The sequence below is a fragment of the Vidua macroura genome, chromosome 3 (genome assembly GCF_024509145.1).
Source record: "Vidua macroura isolate BioBank_ID:100142 chromosome 3, ASM2450914v1, whole genome shotgun sequence".
Taxonomy (NCBI): domain Eukaryota; kingdom Metazoa; phylum Chordata; class Aves; order Passeriformes; family Viduidae; genus Vidua; species Vidua macroura.
The window spans coordinates 105,426,203-105,446,888 of NC_071573.1; the positions used below are offsets into that span (position 1 = coordinate 105,426,203).

Consider the following 20,686-nt stretch of genomic DNA (forward strand, 5'->3'; position numbering starts at 1 on the left):
AGGTACTTTTATAGTGCATTTTAAGAACCTGGCTCTTTGTCTTGTTTTGAGATCAAAGCTGGTTGGGAAGCAGGAGCCGCCTCCTGGAGCAGGCAGGACCTTGCCCTGCTGAGCTCAGGGCTTGCTGGAAACCCACAGAGTAAAACTCAAGGCTCAAGTTGTGTAACTGAGCACAACGTGAATATGACTTTTTCATTATCCAAGGTGAGTGCAAACAGATAAACACAGGGGATAATGGGGAAGGGTTAATTACATACCTTTTCTCTACAGATGGAGTGTGGGTGGAAGAATGTTATCATTTATTTAAGATGTGTTGGTTCCTAACACAAAGAAGCTGTAGCTGTGAGTTAGGACCTGCATTTTGCTGTACATATGCAGAAGCCCCCTCAAAAATCAAACCACTTGCATCTCAGCATAACTCTGCTATGCAATGCAATGAACTGTGCAGAAGAAACATATTTGTGTTTTCACCCTGCAACCCCAATTACAGTGCAGTTCAATGGGCTTTGCAAAGTGGGACCCATGGAAATGCTTTGTGGGATAGTGCTCCCTCCAGGAGTGTTTTCTCAGAAGAGGTGGGACTGGCAAACAAACTCAGTTTTCCTTTTCCAGCATTCCCTCAGGGAGGACAGCAGGGGAGCACATTCCTCCTGGGGCAGAAGGAAAACAAAGCTATCAGTCCACCAGCTGCGCTTGTCCACAAGGATGTATCTCTTTGCCCTACATCCCCTGTAGGGAATACCTGGATTCATGCTCATGATGTGTCAGGAGTCACAGAGATGTTTTCTATGGCTTTAAGCAGAAATGAAGATATCTAGTCCATACAATAAATCTTGCAGAGGAAACAATACATGTAAAGCACTATACCTGCTCTAGCTTGTAAGAGGTTATAGAAAATAAAGTTCAGAAGGGCAAAAACTTTGGCTGATGGCTCTGACAACATCCCAGGCAAATGTAGTCAGTGACAAATGGCATCAGCAATAGCTAATTAATTCCTAAAAGCACTTTGAATATTAGCAGGTCACTTCAATAATTGTCTCTTTGTTACTACACAGAGAAGCAATTTCTCCAGGGTTATTTTAGGTTCCATTATCTGGCTTTTCTTTAAGCCAGTGTCCTGGGACCCATGTTGCCCCTGAGATAATGATCATCCTCTCCAAGGGAGGATCCACACTGTCCACAACACTATCTTAGCATTTTGTGTGGGTGGCTTTGGCTTAGACTGGCTGGGAGGTGTAAGAGAGGAACAGGCACAGCCACCAGTAAAGCAAGAAAATCAACCTGATATAAAACCTGCATCATTAAGTACAAAGGCTTATCCCCACCCCCCACTGTTGCAGAAGTGTCATACTGGGGGCAGATGTGGCCAAACTGCCCCTCACTTCCTGCTGAGGTTGTCCCAAAGCCCTGTGCAAGACACACAGGTCTCTCTGAATTCCTTCCTCCAAGTGAATTTCACCCCTGGTCACATCTCAGACTTCAGTCTATGAAAACACAGCCAGATCCAGCCCTTGTGTCTCACAGGCTGGGTCACGGGGAGCTTTCAAACAATCTGATGCATCTCCAGAGACAACGGACAACAAGTGGGATCCAGATGTGTCCTCCAGCACAAGGCCTTGCTTTTGGAAGGAATTTCCCCAGATCTTTCCCCAGATTTTGCTCTTGGGGTTTGTTTCATATAATGTACAGCTGCTTTCCTCCAGCTGCCCGTCATCAGCATTGGCTTCCCAGGGGTGAAGGCATGGTGAAAATTTTGCCTGCTCCTTTCCATTGCCATAGTCTGCTGCCTGTCCATCCCCTACACACTGGGAGTGGAGCATCCTGAACACCATTTCAGAAAGCCAACCACATCCTGGGATCCATCCAAAGCTGAGTGGACAGCAGGCCTAGGGAGAGGATTCTGCCCCCTTGCTCTGCTCTGATGAGACCTCACCCACACTCCTGCATCCAGCTCTGGGGTCTCCAGCAGAGGAAGGCAACCAACCTGTTGGAGTGACGCCAGAAGAGGCCACAAAAATAATCAGAGGGCTCAAACACCTCTCCAGGCTGAGAGAGTTGGGGTTGTTCAGCCTGGAGAAGAGAAGGTTCCAGGAAGACCTTATAGTAACCTCCAGTACCTAAAGGGTACTGCAAGATGAGGACAGACTTTTTAGTAGGGGCTTGTTGCAATGGGATAAGAGGCAATGGTTTTAAACTGAAAGAGGATCAATTCAGCTAAAAAGAAGAAAGTTTTTGCAGCAAGATGTTGAGAAACACTGGCACGGGTTGCCCAGAGAGATGGTGACTGCCCTGTCCCTGGAAACATTCAAGGTCAAGCTGAACAGCAACAGTTGCTCTGAGCAACCTGATCTAGTTGAAGGTGTCCTGTTCATGGCAGGTGGGTTGGACTGGAAGGAACCTGGAACTGCTCTGATTCTGATTCTGATTCTTCCTTGGGAGTCCCCGGCTCACAGCCTGCATTTCATGAAGAAACCAGGGCACTGAGTCCTGCTGTATTGACATGAAATGAAGCTTAAGCTCACAGTGAGCAGACGGTGGAGCCAAGAATGGAGCCTGGGCTCCTTAAAGCCTCCCTGCATCGGAAATGATGATGAAACATTTATTGATTGCAATGAAGCATTGCTGCACTGAGAGAGCTAAGGCAGGAGTCCATATGGCTCAGTGTTTCAAATCCTTTGCCTCGATATTTTTCCAGCTACAAAAATGTATGATTTTTTTCTCTCAGGCAGATACTTAGCAGCAGAGTTAAGTGAACTCTAAGGGCAGTTATAACTTAGACCCATTTTTGGGAGCCCAGTGATGCATGAGAAAGAGCTCTGTCTTTACAAACTCCTAAAAGCACATATAACTACTGCATACTGCTTTTCCATTGAGACTTACAGACAACTTCCAGTAGGATCACGGGTTAGGTTGTGGGCAGCCTAACATCACTGCTGTGTCATCTTGTCTGCTTATTTGGTGAGTTCTGATTTTCATAATTAATGCAATAGAGAAATTCAACAGAGAATTCACTTGGGGGAAGGAAATATGTCTGGGACTCTGAAGTTGAGGGATTTAAAACAAACTCTTTTTCAATAAAAGCAACCCATTAAGAGCATCTTGATTGCCTATTTGAATATTTCAATTTAAAGTACTAGTTTAAAAAAGTAAATAAAATATGCTTCAGTTCTGCAAATTAAATTTGTCCTTAGTTAAAGTCCATTGAGAGATACCCCCAGGGTGAAATTTCCCTACATCTCATTTCTGCCCTGCGGTGTTTTCATAGCAGTCTGAGTCATCCAAAGCTCCCAAGCTGAATTAATTTCTGAATCTCATAGTTGATATCCCAGAGCCACGTCTGTGATTCAGAAAAGCACTGATTAATACGGAGCGGGAGGAAGTCGGGCATTGCCGTTTGCCCCTGCCCGTGTCCCCAGCCCGCTGGACCCAGAGAGCCTGGCTCTCTGCAGGTCACACATGATGCTGGCACCGGGGGAATGCAGAGACTGGGAGGACTGGATGGGAAGCCACAGCAGGGGCGTGAGGGTCCTGCCCCATCCCTTCCCCATCTCAGCAGCCGGGCAGCAGCTGCACTTTGAGCACATCTCCAGAGGCAGCAGCCAGGACTTCTGCTGCAGCAATGCCCCTGTGAGCCTGGCCAGAGCTCCTTTGCTCATGCTATAGATTGTCATCTGCTTCATCCTTTCCTGGAGTTCAGCTCCAGCCTCTCCAGCCTGTCCCGGCCCTGCACAGAAGGTTTTCCCACAGATTGTTGCTCCTGTCTGTTGGAGCAGCACTGAGCTGGGTTAGGAGGATGAGGAGGAGAAGATTCTTCCTCATAGGGCAGGTGGAGCACTCACATCACAGCCTCATGTGGTGACAAGTGACAGTCCCATAGCCAGTGAGCAGAGTTGCTGCCACGGGATGTCTTCATCCTCTGTGTGTTGATGAGGCGCTGGGGAGCTGCACACACCAGCAGTGATGCCTCAGGCATCTGGAATTTTCAGCATTTTTGATTCCTCTGTTTTTCCTGTGAACATTCAGCTGGTTTTGGGCACCAGGCAGAGGCACTGCCCCCAGACATGCAACAGAAATACTGAGGAGACATGACAGAGTTCTCCATGAACTCTGCACTCCCAGTCCCCAGATCCTCCTATACCTTCAGCTGGGCTTGTTTCAAATGCAGTGAGAGGTTTAGTGAGAGGTGCAAACCCAGCTGTGCCAGGGCTCTGCAGCTACTGAGAGGGCCCTCAGGCAGGGTGGTTCTCCTGCTACAGTTTGGTAGATGGGCAGATGGTGCCATCAGGATGATTAACAGCACTGAATCCAGTTTGCCAAGAGCCCATTGATTTTCCAGAAGGGTGACAAATCTTCTCCTTATGTACCAACACTGAGACTGAAGTAATCTGCTTACAGCAGGAGGGAAGTCAGCTTTCAGCATGATTTAGGGAGGGCTGGGTTGCATCCAGACACACACCAATATGATCTTTCCTAAGTGCTGTTACACATTGCCTTAATAATTAATTAGAGATAAATAACATTTATGTTTCACATTAATTTGTAGCTGAGATAGGGCAGCAGACTAAATGCCAAGACCAGATCCTGCACTGGGTGGATAGCTTCCCAATGAGTCAAAGTGAGTAAAGATTGTCCTGGGGCTCTCTCTTTCCCCAGGGGTCTTAGTGCATGACCGCATAGGGAAGCCCTGTGGTAATGGCAATTTATTAATATCTTTTCTTGACAGAGTGAGAATCTGGGGAGATCTCTGGTTAACAGAGTTTATCAGATGCAATGATTTGCCATAGTCTTGAAGCAACTGGGTTGTGGCCAGACAAAGAAGGGACATCACAAAACACTGTCACCATCAGGAGCACCTCCCTCTGCTCTGGGTTGGTAAAACCCCTCATGTTTGCCACTGTATGAAAACAAAACAAAAAGGCAGTGCTGAGTTTGCAATCTCTTCTCTTGATCCGTATGGCAATCATCACAGAACTGTGTCAAAAAAAGGCTGGTAGGGATTACCATGAGGCTTTTCCATATCTGTCTAATTATAATGGGAATCCAGCTGTCTGGGTTGTAGTGGAAGAAAACAACAAGCTTGTTTTTGTGATATTGGATCCTGCTCTTTCCCGATCCCTCACCCTTTCCTCTGTGGTCTCTGTGTGAGGCTGAAGTATTGGTTTAGTGAGGGGGACCATGGTGATGCTGTGATAACCATGGCAGAGGCAGACCAAGTTCTGTGGGTCTTGATCTCCAGTTGCTGGGAAAGAAGCCAGTGTGCTCTTTCCAATGAGACTGGGATGAAGAGAAGAAAACGTCTGAGCTGCCTCTCTCATATTTTCACAGCATCATAATCTGTTGGCAATTTCCTAGTGATGCAGCGTGTACCAGGTTTACAGCAGGTCACTGGAAATGTACCCAGGCCCATTCATTGTTTTTAAAAGCAAAGCAATGCTTAAGTGCAACATTAATTTAAATTTACCTTCCTGCAGAATACTGGTGGACAGGGAGCTTTCCAAAAGATGCATTTTTATTATCTCTCTCTTCTACCTTTGGCCATTGATAAATTTTTATTTAGGCTTTAACCTGCCAAAGGCTTTAAGCACAGCTACATTTCACTTCCCTCCAGAGTAAGTGCTGGCAGGCAGCTGTCCATGATGGGCAGAGCCTGTGGCACGCCCAAAAGTGTCTTCTCATGGTGGCTGGGGAGTGTGACTAAAGCCTGGCCACAGGAACATGTGGATCAGAGGCAGTGGGGGAACCCCAGAAACCCCCAGTAGGGGACATGAGCCCCAGTGCACCTCCTCTCAGGGCTGTCCTGGAGTCTCAGCCTGGGGCATACCTGAGCTAAAGGGAGAGGCTGTGTGGACTGAGAGGGGTAAGGGGTACAGGACACAGTATGAGACAACACAGAGGAGGAGTGTCTTGGAATTGCGTAAGACTTACTATGGAATCTTTAGAGGAGGAAAAATGCAGGGGAAAAGGGAGGGATCTTGGTGGTTTGGAAAGGAATACGGGTAGAAAATCACAATGATAAGGGGAGAGAAGGGGCCAGCTGCATGTCAAGGATTGGCTGGTTGCTTTGTCTGGCTGGCCATGCCCTGCACCTGGTCAGAAGGGCTTGTCTTCTCCTTGAACTCCACTTCAGAGGCTTTTCATGGGTGAGAGACTCTCTGCTCTGAGTGCACATGTGTGTTGGGAGTCGAGGTGAATCACTGATGAATGTCAAGCTGGAGAAACAGGTGAGTAGGATAAAAGGCTTTAGGAGACAGATACCAAAGCAACCATAAGCCTGGTCTGGATCAGGGATCCAGATCAGAGATCCAGAGATACCAGAGATCTCTGTATTGGCTACTAGAGGGACCAGGGGTCCTGGCCAGCTACTGGGGGTATTGTGGAGCCTGGAAGTCAGCTGGGAGACCTGACTGTGTGTGTCTGTGAGAGAGCCAGCTGGAGATTAGAGGATTCAAGGACCAGCTACTGCGTAGACTTGGGTGTCTCAGGATAGTGGCTGGAGGGATCCACACTGTATAAATGTCCATATAAAAATGTATAAATATAAATATCTGTATATATGTGTGTGTATATATATACACATATATTTTTTAAAATGCATGTGTATATGTATGTATTCCATTAATGGGCTTTCATCATGATCTACCAGAGAGCAGAACAGGATGAGGCCCTTGGAGCTGGTTGTGTTTGTGTGTGTGTTGAGTGTTTCTGTGGAACTGGTCACATGTGTACCCAGATATGTGCTGAGTGTGCTTGTGCTCATGTGCCTACTGGGAACACACACTGAGCCCCACTGACAGCTGGCCCTGGGGCCAGGGACCTGCAGCAGCCTTGCCTCTGCTGGGCCACTGGATTTGTCAGCCTATGATAGTGACCTGCTCACTTGGGCCTGCAGTCGGGTGGGAGCCAAGGATAGTCTCTGCCAAGACTGTCCTACTGCCTGAGCAAAAGGGTTGAAAGAGAGAAAATGCTCCTTTTAATGTCTTCAAGCTTACAAACTCCCTCTCAGTCAAGGCTGGATGATGACACACAGCTAAACCCCCCATTCCCAGCACCCAGGCATATACACCTTGCAACACTGCTTGGCTCAGCCACACCTGAGCTGGCAAAGTTGCTTCCAATGGCATCAAACTGCTCAGAAACCAGTCATGGGTGTGATTCATGAACCGAGTGTTTGTCTACCAATCTGTCCCCTCAACAAGCACAGCCTGAGGGATGTGCTGAGACAAGTCCTCTCCAAAAGCTGTGTCACCCTGGCACAGGAGGTAGCTGTCATAAAGCATGTCTTGGGCAAGTGAGTAGATTGAAATGTGAACACATCAACAGTGCAAAGGCAGTTTCAGTTATGGACAAGTCCACTAGCAGAGATGAAGCTTTCAAGACCTTAGGGACACACAGAATTTAGTTTTGGCAAAAACTTGCAGTCTTTCCTCCTTTTCATATGCTGCTCTGAGTTGCTGAGGAGGAATACCATGATCCAGCCCTGTATCTCCATAAAAATATAATAAGAAATTACAGGCTCTTGTATCACTTTGACATTCTCTGAATGATTGCAGAGGTAGAAGATGATTAATTATTTAAAACAGATGCAGTACATTTCACAAAATGAATTTGATTAAGTGTCAAGATATGAAGAAAACTGAGACAAAACCTAAGAGAATCTATTTTCATAAAATAGAACATGCTTCCTGTCTGAAGGTAATTTTGAGTAAACAGATGAATTAGTAGGTGGACTGATAGATTGTCCACTAGGAAGACCTATTTACATAAGAAACTAATGTAAAATGGAGAATGGTCTTGCTAAGCAAGACATATTACCCTCTCTCCACTGCATCTGCAAAACAAGCAATGAAAAGGAGAGAACACATGGAGCTTTTTTAGTTCCAAACTGCTCCTCCTTGCAAAGCCCCGTACTGGGTGTTGTGCAGGGAGGTTTTTGCTAAAGCACTGCTGATATATCACTATGTAGATATCTCTGAAGTCTTCAGGTTCTTCCTACATCTCTGCACAAAACACATTCTAGATTGTCATGGCTTTTGTGGCTTACCATGGTCTGTAGAGCTCTATGGGGGGGAGTCAGGTCCTTTATCAAATGGGATCTGGAGGAGGTGTTTGAAGACCTGAGTGTCCAAGATCTTGTCTGTTCTTTCCCCAACTAAGTCAGCTTGTCTACAAACCATCCCTTGATGACATTCTTAAGCATGCAGGCTACTACAACACTGTTTTATGGAATGCATAAAGTATCTTTGCAATGAAAATGGAAAATTGCTCTCACATACTGTTTTCTTATTGTTATGTACTGACTTTATTTATTTATTAATTCTTATTTCTACTGAATACATCAATATCATTTATTTGCATATTTGCTTCACTGAAATCCCAAATTGTACTGTATAACATCATATTCACCTAATATAATATGAATTCCCCTGCTGTTTCAATTGGACAGCTGTGGTGATGGGGAACAAATAGTGTTTTTCATCTTAGAAATGGCCCTGTTGAATGATATATGAACTTCATTTAATTTCTATCTTCTGTTCCATTATATTTCTTTGCTTTGTTATTTTCCTAATAAATATTCATGTTTAATATTTAAATACACAAAGTAAAAAAAGAAAAGGTTAATAAAACAGTTTCCTCTCCTTCTCTTTCTTCTCCTTTCCTCTCCAACACTGGCAGCATGATTTAAATTAGAGGAGAGCACTTTGGCTCAAGCTTAGCCTGGGGTATTGACTGCTGGCAGTTTGCTTCTGTATGGATTCATCACTATTAATTTTTGTTCCAAGCTTAAGATACGGGCATGTATCACTTTCCAAGTATCGGTCTCGTACAGACTTTCTAGCTCTTCAGTGGCTAATATCTGAGTTCTTCCACAGCTAATGTCTGAGCTCTTCCCATGAGAGAGCACAATACCCATGCCAGCAGGCCTGTGGGAAGGAGCCCAGCATCACCTGGCAGGTGTTCCTGCACTGGGGTCTGCACAGGATCCTGGGGACACATTCCTGAGTGGGAAAGGTGAACTAGCACCCTGCTGCCATGGGGTACTGCTTCTTCCCAGCTACTTGGCAGTGCAGACACGCACATCCTCTTGTGTACAGCCATGCAGACATAGCCTGAGGTGGAATAGAGAAGCAACCCCAGATACAGATGCCTCAGGATAATACACTGACTGCTGGATCACAGAACAATGCTAAAATACAGAACAGGAAACTATCCAGCCTGTATTTCTCTTGGGTGATAGATGCCCTTAAATAAGGACTCCATACAAACCAATTTCTTAGCCACATAGTAAACATCTTTTGAAAAAGTGCTCTGAGACAGATACAGAGGGAGATCGTTGATTTTTTGGTAGAAGTGGCAAAAAACTGAATTTATACAGGTTAAGAAAAGATTATGAAAAACCTCCCCTGAGTTTCTCTTTTCCTATTGCAGAGGAGTATACAATGGAAACAGATTGCCAACTTTCTATTTCCCATTAAAAAAACCAATAAAAATATTAATGTTAAGAAACAGAAACTAAGGTCAGTGTATGAACAGTTTAATTCAGAGATATGTTCAGTGAATACTGGGAGTGAAACCAGTTACCCTTATCTTGAACAAAACACCGTTCTGGAAGAAAGGACTTGCTTATTTAGACTGAAAACAGACACCAGCCAATATGCTGCCCAGTGTCTTACAAAGCATCAGGTAGTGTGAGCTCTGATTCACCCAAGTGGTGGTCTGAACTTTCCAAGTAGGGGGAGCAGTAAGTGCTTAGAATCTTTGCAAAACTGCCTCTCTCCAGTTCAGTGCTCCACATCACAGGCACCTGAGACACCTGTGCTCTTTAACTTATCTGCAGACTAATCCTCCCCACCCACACATGCACATACTGGATGGAAATAACAATTGAAACCTATCTACATAAATACAGCTCTTTGAAAGGCTCAATTGATGCTACTACCTGAATCAGGAGAGCACACAGCACACAGGCACGCCCAAGTTGCATGCAGGGGCGGGGGTAGGAGGGTTTTAGAGTTTGGGTACAACATCAAGTTGCATCGAGGGGATTATTATAGACAGAGGGGAGAAGAAATTGAGGTTAAGAATGGTCTAGGAGACAAAAGGGAAAGGGCATGGAAAACAAGAAAAAGAAAGCTCCAGGAAGTAGATGATTCACAGTTACTTTAGGCAGCAGTTTAAGTTTCTCAGTTTGAAGATGGAAATAACACCTACTTATCACCAAGAGATGGGCTGGTAATTCATGTTGAAAAGCACTCAGAGATTCTTGGAAGAAAGGTACTTTTGGAAAAGTCATCCTTGAAGCATTTGTTGTTATAGCACAGTGTGATTGTGGACTTCAAACTGCTACCAAAAAGTCCTGTAGAGGGAAAGCAGCAATCCATCCAATACTGAATACTTGGCCAGCCCCAAAATTTCTACCCATGATATCATCAATAGACAAATAATGGTGGGAAAAGTGGGTAAGAAAAAAAAATCTTAATTGTGTATTTTGCTAGGTCTCTCACCTGGAAAAGCTCATTTGCAAAGTGTACAGCTCCAGGTGCATAATCAGTTTAGAAATTTGTCTTTGTTCTCATTTTGTTTCCTCCTGGGAAACTTTAACCAGGCTGCCAGAGTGATGACACCAGCATCAAGGAAGGCAGCTAAACCAAGTGACAGACTTCCATGTTCTCCTAGCTCATGACAGATACACTCAATTAGCGTGGTACCTTTACTTCAGGATCAGAAGGGGTTTGTCTTAGAATATTTCTCTGCCCATTTCTGTGTTTCAGCATGTGTCTTCAAATCCTGCACATTACTTGCTTGCTTCCAGCCTTGTGCCTTTAATCTCAGCTCATAGCTCAATTCTTTGGGCTGCCAGGACTCACTGCTTCTCAGAAGGGAGGAATGGGGAGTTGCACTCAAAATCTTTACATTTTGGTCCATCTCTGTGCCTCTCTGAGATGTTCTGCTTAGGTTGACAGTACGTCTCAGTCTCTTTCCAGATTGTTAATGACTTGCAAAGTTGACAGCATGCTTGCTGGCATTCCGTCTTCTTTATGTCCTCTGCCTCCAAGTGCTACAGAAAGACAGAAAAATTTACCATACATTCAGATGATAAGAACAAAGAGGTGTAGAAATTGAAGTCTAATCTTTTTCTCTACTTTTAAGGTAGGAATTCAATCATGAACTGCACTATCCTACCCCAAATCCAGGCTGGCTTACCCCAGTTTATTCACCTGTGCCTGAAGAAGAGATGGAGATAGCACTGCCTCTATTGCACTCTATGCTATACATTCCATTCCTGATGCATATATGAACCAAGCCTGGGCCAGCTTTACAAATTAATCCTAGAGAAAGTCAGACCTGCTCTGCCAGTCAGAAACCCGCTGCTATTAGCACAGCAGACTACTGGATACTTGTGTGGTGACACACTTCCCTAAGGACACCCTTCAAGGAAGTGTATGGAAGGAAACTTTGTCAGCACAGCTGTTTTGTTCTTGTGCTTGTCCCAGTAATGCTGGTTTTTCTGTCCGAGCCTCTGTGCAACTCCCGTGAACAAAAAACCTCCATGGAGAATGGTAGCTTGGTCATTTCCATTTCTCAGGACTGGTTCCACATCTCAAACTTAGAATTGTTCTCTTCAGCCTTTATTGGAGGTGGAGAAAGAAATAAATCCAGTTTTCAAGTGTGATGCTTTGCAGATAAGAGATGTTTTCCTCCTATAACATATAAGCACAAACACAACAGCAACAAAATTATCTGCTTACCTTTCCACATGATGGAATCCAACCACAAAATCCAACCACAAAATAATGTTCCCTTCTCACAAAATTTGGCAGTGCCTGTAGTGTTTTTTTTCTCATCTTTTCCTCATGTAATGTGCTTGGTTAATGATCTCCAGGCCTCTATCATCACCTTCTTTTGTCTTGGCAGAATAGCCCAGGTAAGCATATGCCCCAATGCTGGCAGCCTAAGCTTTTCCTTCTGTAGTGTTAATTGTCTCCTTGCCTGGAGTAGTTTCTTCTTAATACCTTAGCTCTATCTTGGCAGTCACCGGAATAATAGGTACTGTGAGGCAGAACACTTTGATTTCCAGAACCCAAAAATCAAGGATGTTTTGCTGTAAGCCAGTCCTGTCCCTGAAGAAGCACATAAAAGTAATACCTGTAGATGTCTACATCTTTGTGGAACTCTGGGCAGAGATCTCAGTAACCCACTTTGTCCTTCACTGACACATCCAAGAGAATGAAAAATCCACATCCAAGAATCATCTCTTCCACTTCTATCTCTGTGTCAGTAGTGTCAGCATTGGCTCATAGGACTTGGGAAGGTGTTCATGGCAAAGAGCAAAGATGAAGCACATTTTACCACAGGGGTGATCTCTAGCTACAGCTAACTTTCTCCTAAAAGCAGCCACTCCTTGAAAATAAAGATGAAATACAAAATGACATATTCCCAGGATGTGTTTGGGGTTTTTTTTAAGCTTTTGGCAAGGGTAGAATGAGGAGAGGAGAGAAATTCCATTAGTTTGGAATTTCCCTTATCTCCTTTTTTCTTCCTATACTCCTCTTTTACCTTTCTTCCCAATATTTTTCTGTCTTTTAATTCTGACATCACAATTTTCTGAAACTGTGACTACTCTGTTCTTACCTAATATTATATATCAAAAAATTAAGGTATAAGCCAAATCTGTATGTAACCAAGACTCCTGCAGTACCCTGTATTTCTGTTTTATCATCTCAGATATTGTTTATGGCCAGTGTTCAGTCCGTAACAAATTTATTTTTTTTTAGATTGAATGACTTAATTTTGTGAGTGAGATGGAATGTAAAACACTGTAGTGAATAACTTTCCAAATTGGTTTTATTGACATTTTTCCTGCCATGATCTGTTAGTGGAATTCTACAATGGCAATAGCTCTTCTGTGTGCACCCATGCTGCTTTTGCTCATAGATCAATGATCACGTGGGAATTAAGAAAGTGCTCTCAGTCCTCATAGAGTCATGGTTAATTTATATGAAGTAGAAGTTTGTTAGACTTACAGGATAGTAATTTCCACCATCAACCGCCTTCCCTCAGACCAGTTTCTTCTAATATTGTTGCTGCCTCAGCTTCCTCAGGTCACAGGTTCCCCTACAGAGAGAACTGACTACCACACTTCAAAGACCACCATGAAGACCACAGTAATTAGAGGAATAGGTTAATGTATCTTAATATAGCAAATAAATCTACATGGAGAACCATATGACATCATTGCTTTTTAAAGAAATCTACTTTACTGCCAATAAAGTGGAAATTACACAAATCATTAACAAATCACAACATGTTTACTTCAGAAGTTTCCTTGTTCCTATTGCAAAAGGCTCATCCTGTGCAAGCACTTCAGAACTGAGTATGCCAAACTCCCTGGTGGAATGTGGGCTGACAGTGCTGGAGTGTGAAACAGGAGTAGACCTGCAAGAGAGACCCTCCAAACATCACTTTTCAGATCTGCTGAGGCATCACAGAAAAATGAATTGCAGAATCAAAGAATGGATAAGGTGAGGAGGGGTTATCTACTCCACCCTGCCCTGCTCAGAGCAGGATCAACTACAGCAGGTTGCTCAGGACTGTGTCCAGTTGGGTTTTGAATATGCCCAAGGATGGAGACTCCATGGTTTCTGTGGGCAGCCTTTTCCAGTGTCTGACCATCCTGAAAATAGTGGCATGAAGTACATCCACTGGAGAGTCTAAAGATAAAGAACTTCCCACTGTTAAGGATATTATCTTGAACTCCAGATAGAGAGACTAACTTCCCTGCTATCTTGGCATTGGACAAGCAATTTTTACTCTGTCTCAGTTTTCCTGGTAGATGGAAGACTGCAAGGTGTCTGCAGTCAGTAAAAACTGAGAACAAAGGGAACCAGAAGGTGACAAGTTTGGTCTCTCTGCAGAGAGAACTGTTTCCAAAGGCATCACTGGTGATATAGACATGTAACATCATGAGTATCCATAAGAGTTATATGGTCAGCTCATTTATTTCATTAAGCTACAGAAGGGTTCTTCAACTGAGATGAGGTGTTGTAGGTCTAAAAAATTCTTTCCTAAGGAGGAGGCACTTGTTTTTATTTAATTTGAACTCAGCTGGAGACAAAAGGCCACTTTAATTTACTGTAGTGGTATAATTTTACTCTGGCAATCCATATTTCCGGAGTCCTATTAAAGTATGAATTTTATAGTCTTCCTATAAGAACTGGAAAAAATTAAACCAAACAGCTTCTAACTGACCTCTCTTATTCCCTGGAAGATCAATGCCAGTGGATCCCATACAGCTCTTTAGTCATGAAAGCATTTCTTTTTTGGGATGGTGTGCTTTCAAGTGCACTGTACTTAGCACAAACCTCTGTATGAAAACACACAGGTGATTTCACCTTCTCCTGCTGTGCCGTGGCATTCTAGTTGCTAGGTAGATCAGTCTGGATTGTCTGCTGAGGGCACTGATCCCAAGGGGCTCTGAGAGTTAAACTCTGCGTTCCTCCAGGAACGCTGGAAAGCAATGGACCTGTGGTGACACACAGCAAGGTCTGGTTCCTAAATGTGCCAGAAACTCTTCTTAGGGTGACAGATACCATTTCTGCCCATTCTCTCACATCTACCCAGAGCTTTTCCACACTAGCCTGTGAACTGCTCATATGTCACTGCCTCTTTCCTTCCTCACTTCGCTGAAAAGCTTTGACTGCATGAGGACTGCAGGATGCCTGATGCTGGCATTACAAGCCAGTACTCAGGACTTTGTGTGCCATTAGAGGACATGTGGCTCCCTCAGCATGTTATGCCACAGCAGGCAATGTACTTACTTGCCTACTTATTGAAAAAAAGGAGAAAGATTGTCTTCCCCACTGAGCTTTCACGCTTTTGGTACAGATTTATGCTTGAACACAAATTATCTGAGTTACAGACATGCCCTTTAGAAAATCTGCTTAGAAGAAGAGCAGGGGGGGAATATAATCTGGAAACAATCTCCAGTAATTGACAGGAATTGTCTTCTCAACCAAAAAATGCCACTTGGATTAAATAAAAAACAAAACAAAACAAAACAAAAACAAAAAAACAAAAAAAAAAAAAACAAAAACAAAAAAAAAAACCAAAAAAAAACCAAAAAAAAAAAACAAAAAAAAAAAACCCCAACAAAATGTGAGTTTTAATCTGAAAACCATCCGCACAAGCAATAAAAGCAAACAAGTGGTGTCTTCTTTGTCCTACTTCATGCTTTCTTCCTCAATCATACAGATGTATGTGGTGCAGCAGAACTAGCGGTGTGCTTAGAGAGCGAAGATTCAGCTTGCCTAAAGGACTACCGTTCAGCATATCATGCAGATTCATGCAGAAAATATAAAAGCTACAATGTAAGTTAAAATTCAGCCCTAAAATACATGAGCTGGATATATTCGCTAGTTACAGATGTGTAATAACCACATTGACTTAGATGTTCCCCATAGAGCCTGCTGCTGGAGTGTACCCCAGAATAGTGAAATGAGTGTGATCTCAGCCTGAGTTGGTCACAGGGCTGAGACTCATGATAAAAAGCTTCTGGAAAAAAGACTTATAAAGCATTTGAAACCCTTGGTCAAGGAGTTACATAGGCTTTGCTGAAGTCTGTCTTGCAAGGTGAGAGATGAAACATCAGGCACTTTGCTTTCAGTGCAACTGTGTGGAAGACTAGAGATGTGAGACTTGAAAATTAAGCATGAGCCATTAAGTTATGGGTCAGACCATAACTGAGTGCTGCAAATATATGTGTACTGCTCAGTTACAAGAAAAATTCATGCTATGGATTTAACTTGAGCAAGCCGGACATTTGTGGAGTAATTCCTTTGAACAATTTGGAAGCTGGAACCAGCAGACAATTTGGATGAGGTCACCCTGCTTTGAAGCCTTTAAAGAGTTAAGCAGTATGAATGTGGGACACTCGAGGCACACGGGTAATTGCCAGCAGCACTCCCGGCAACAATGGAGCCGTGTGCTTTGAAATGAATCAACTACTTATTTACCTGCCTTCCGTGGCACGGCACAGATGAGTCGATACACGTAACTGCTCATTTGCATTATTCCTTTTTATATTTAACAAAACATTTTGCTCCTGAAAAGACAAAACCAAACACCCAGGCATGATTCAAAAGTCAAATACAAGCGGAATCAGAAATATATTTAAGCAGCACCTCTCATGCCAGTTGAAGCAGTCGCAGCTTCTCCTGCTGCCGCCGCAGAGGTGGATTTTTCCAGCGGTGTTTTTTTTCCAGCTGCGGATTTTTCCAGCTGCGGAGCCGCAAGGAGCAGGCGCAGGGCGGTGCAGGGCGCAGAGCTGCCGCGAGAGGGCGCTGGGGCCCCGCCGTCAGCGCGGCGCGGCCGAGCCGCGGCGGGGAGCGGCGAGTTGGAGGGAGTCACATCGGACGGGGGAAATGCACAGCAAATCCCCTCTGTCTGCCCCTCCGAGCGGCCTGAACCGCTTGGGAGTGGACAGAAAATAGCTGCAAGCTGCCAGTGCACCATCGCCAGGAGGACATGACAGCAGGGGAATGATTTCCACACAGTTTTGTGAAGAATTGAAGCCTGTGAGCAGTGACAACGGATTTTAAGGGACGATGCAAGCCAGAAATTTGGCTCTCTTGAAGGCCATAGGTACTGAAGAACATCCATGTCTATGTCTACACTTTATTGCTGGATTCTTTAAAAAATCAGTTTGAATTTATTATGTTCACATAAAATATGCTGTACAAAGCCCTGTAAGATGAAGGTACAAATTCATCTGTCAGCATTCGGGGACATGCTCTTTTGACTGGGAGAAGTGGGTATTACAAAAAGCTCACAGAAAATGAATTTTATTTCAATGTCTAGGATTAAAGGAACCTTTTACCCTATTGGCGCACACCCCTCTGTAACAGTCTGCTACAAGTAACTTGTCAGGCAATTTGATGTACTCAGTGATGCATTCACTCTCCAAGTGGGTATTTTAAAATACATTTTTTAATAACAACAGTATTGTACAAACCACTCATTTTTGTTCCTAATGCCAGTGCTGGCTAGGAAAACGGGACACTTCGAATCAAACCCCGAGAGGCAGTAGCCACAGGACATCGTCTGTGTGGGAAAGCTCGCAGGGAAGAAGTTTGGGACACCACCCGGCTGAGCAGCGATAGCTGCAACAGGGACCGAGCGCGTCGCTGCCGGCGGTGTCCGTGTGTCCCCCGGCACTGCGGCCGCCCCAGCGCGCCCAGCCCAGCCCAGCCAGCTCCTCCTGTGGGGGGGGGGGGGGGGGGGGGGAACTCGCACCCTGCCCTCCCAGCAAGCCCCCACTACAGGGCTTTGCGCCCCTTTATTTTCCACCTTCATTTTTTCATTGCTGTGACTTCCGATATCCCTGTAAATTGAGACCCAAAGGCCACTTCAGTTCAAGCCTGCTGCTTCTCCCGGTTTACAATTCCTCCGCTCCTTTTTGGCCAAGAGCTGGCGAGAGTCGAATATGATGAATTTTTAAATGAAGGGAATCGAGCGCTTTTCCAGGAGCACCCAGCGAACGCTTTTATTTTATTCAATCGCCTGCAATACTCTCCGTTCACTTTGTCCGGGCTTTAAAAGCATCACTGGGACGCAGCGGTGTTCCCCGTTCCTCTCGAGTGCCCGCCCAGCCTCTTCACACCGGCCAGCCCGAGCGGCGAGACTGCGGCGGGGACCGGCCCTGCCCTGCCCCGGCGCCAAGCAGGGATCCCGCGGGGCCGGGAGCTCCCCACCGGGGCCAGGGAGCTCCTCACCGGGGCCAGGGAGCTCCCGGGCCGCCCCAGCGCGGCTCCGCCCGCCGCGGCCCCGGGCCCGCGGCCCCGGCCCGGCCGCTTCCCCGCCCGCCTCGGCCCCGCCTCCCGCCCGCGACCGCCCGCCAATCGCAGCGCTCTCCGCCGGGGATGACCTCACTCCTTGCCTTCCCATTGGTCAGCTATATTAAGAAAGTCGCGAGCGCCTTTAAATAGCGGCGCCGGGCCGCAGCTTGCGGCAGTGGCTGCGCGGAGTGGGTCCGGTGCGGGTATTTGCTGTGAGGGCGAGAACCGGCGGCACCGCTTCCACCGCAGAGCTCCGCGGCCGGCGGCGCTGCCCTGCGGCCGTAGCGCTCCCGCGAGGCTGGGTACGACGGCGCGGTGCCGGTGAGCAAAGAGAGCAGGGCGCGCCCGCCTGCCTGCGCGGGCCGGCTCGCCACGGTGCCCTGTGAGAAGCGAGAGGGAGCGGGAGGCGGCGGCCGCGGGGAGGAGGGCGCTGCCATCGTCCTGCTGCACGGCAAGGCCAGCTTGGCGAGCCTGGCCATGGCTGCCATCCGCAAGAAGCTGGTGGTGGTGGGGGACGGTGCCTGTGGCAAGACGTGCCTCCTTATCGTCTTCAGCAAGGACGAGTTCCCCGAGGTCTACGTGCCCACCGTCTTTGAGAACTACGTGGCGGACATCGAGGTGGACGGCAAGCAGGTGGAGCTGGCCCTGTGGGACACGGCTGGCCAGGAGGACTATGACCGCCTGCGTCCCCTTTCCTACCCGGACACCGATGTCATCCTCATGTGCTTCTCTGTGGACAGCCCGGACTCGCTGGAGAACATCCCGGAGAAGTGGGTGCCCGAAGTCAAGCACTTCTGCCCCAACGTCCCCATCATCCTGGTGGCCAACAAGAAGGACCTGCGGAACGACGAGCACGTGCGGAACGAGCTGGCCCGCATGAAGCAGGAGCCGGTGCGCACCGAGGACGGCCGGGCCATGGCCATTCGCATCCAGGCCTACGACTACCTGGAGTGCTCGGCCAAGACCAAGGAGGGTGTCCGGGAGGTCTTCGAGACTGCCACCCGGGCAGCCCTGCAGAAGCGCTACGGCACCCAGAACGGCTGCATCAACTGCTGCAAAGTCCTATAGGGCGTGTCTGGAGCGCGGCGCTGGGCACAGCGCCTGGGTCACCTGTTGGCAGGTGGAGACGAGCTGGGTTATACACGCACACGGCATCTGCCTGTCCCCTCCGCTAGGGACTGGCTGTGGATGGGGTGGGGGCTAAGGGAGGGAGCACGCTCCTTGAGCCTTAGCCAAAAAGGGTTGTGCTTGCTCAGCCGTGGGGACAGAGGGAGGGGGGGATTGCATGCCCTGAGTCTTGGGAATAAAGTGGGGAGAAGCCTTCTCCTACCACTGGCCCCTGCGAGTTAGTCGTGGACTCAACAACAAAAAGCTGCTGAGACTGGACTGAGCAAACCTTGCACCCGGTTCTGCCCCTTTGCCAACACCTGCTGCTCCCTGCTCCCGGGCAGCCTCCTCTCTTTTGCAAGAGGAGGGCAGTGGAGCTGAGATGCTCGAAGGGACTTCTGCCTCCTGCCTGCATGTGCCTCCACCCAGGCGAGCTGGGGAAAGGGGCTGCCTCTCCCAGGCTGCCTGCAGCATCCTTGCTTCTCCCTCACATGTTTCAGCCTGAGCCTGACCTGCTGTGGAAATTAGTGCCCTGAAGACCGAGACTGGGAGGGGAAGGGAGGGTCATCCCAAGCGAAGCCTGTATATATGTTACCTTTTTTGTCTTGTGCAAACTGGGGTTGTGCAGGGAGTGCTTATTTAAAGTGAGGTGGGGAGGGGGTGCCCAGGTGGGACTTGTGTTGTGCAAAGGAACTTGTCCTGAGTGACTGATGCCTGCTGATAACAGGAGCCATGAACTGACTCCAGCTGCAGAAGCCACCAGGCCAGAAAGTAAAGCTGAACTGTCCTGCTTGCTGGATATCCATCTCCTGACAGATGAGGCAGGATGAGCAAGAGGATGATATTGCCATATTATGATTTTGGTGCCTGCTCCTTACTTTTAATGTTGTCTCCTGCAAGTGTGTTGATTTGGGTTTATTTAAAAGTTTATTTTCAAAAGATGTTACTTTGCACAACTCGGTGGATTTTTTTTTTTTATGTTTAAATTAAACACTCAATGCACTCATCATCTGCATACAACACTGTAGCATTGGAAACATTCTTACTCAGTAACCTCATCTGGGTCTTGTTTAAAACTGATTTCACACAAGACAAAATAAAACCACTGTATATTTTTGCCTTGGAAAAAAATGGGTGAAAGCACTGTTACTTGTGCAGTGAGTACATCAGACTTTAGCACTAAAGGGCAGTTTAAAGAATCAAGGTTTATTTAAAACTTATTTTCACAAGGTGGCCAACCTGGGTGAAAATAATTTTCTGTTTCTCTGGTTCAGAGAACAAATGTATCCATTTATGTTTGTTTACTTTCCTCCCTCTTCCCTCAACAGTGGTACTGAGACTGTTTTTAATAAACTGACATGGCAAAAACTGAGATGTATATGATGTTTACATAAAACTATAGTGTATGCAGTTTTTTATGTAAAGTATTAAAAGATTCTATGCTGACACTTGTGAGAGCAGTGTTGTGATTCATGGAGACTGTCCTCTGATTGCAGCAGGACACCTGGATATTGTTGAACTAGACCAGAGTTTGCCCCTTGCCTACACATGCTTTTTTTTGGCTTTTTTCCAGTGGGTGAAATACCTGTCTGGTATTTTAGCTTTTAGAGGATGGTGGGTTTAGTTCCCTTTGGGGGAGCTGCTTCCTTAGTTTTTTTCTGTGCGTGGCATATGGAAATGTATTCAAAAGTCAAGGTGGTGACTAATCCATCCTTGTTGCCGTTGAGCACGGGCAGCCTCTGTGGCTC

General features: G+C 46.3%; 1 protein-coding gene across 1 annotated transcript; it reads left to right on the forward strand.

The window, feature by feature from the left end:
• The first annotated feature begins 18,007 nt into the window (after nt 1–18,007).
• RHOB (ras homolog family member B) lies at nt 18,008–20,386 on the forward strand. Its single transcript, XM_053974297.1, has one exon. The coding sequence runs from the start codon at nt 18,309–18,311 to the stop codon at nt 18,897–18,899; it is 591 nt and encodes a 196-aa protein (XP_053830272.1). The 5' UTR covers nt 18,008–18,308; the 3' UTR covers nt 18,900–20,386.
• Nucleotides 20,387–20,686: the final 300 nt, after the last annotated feature.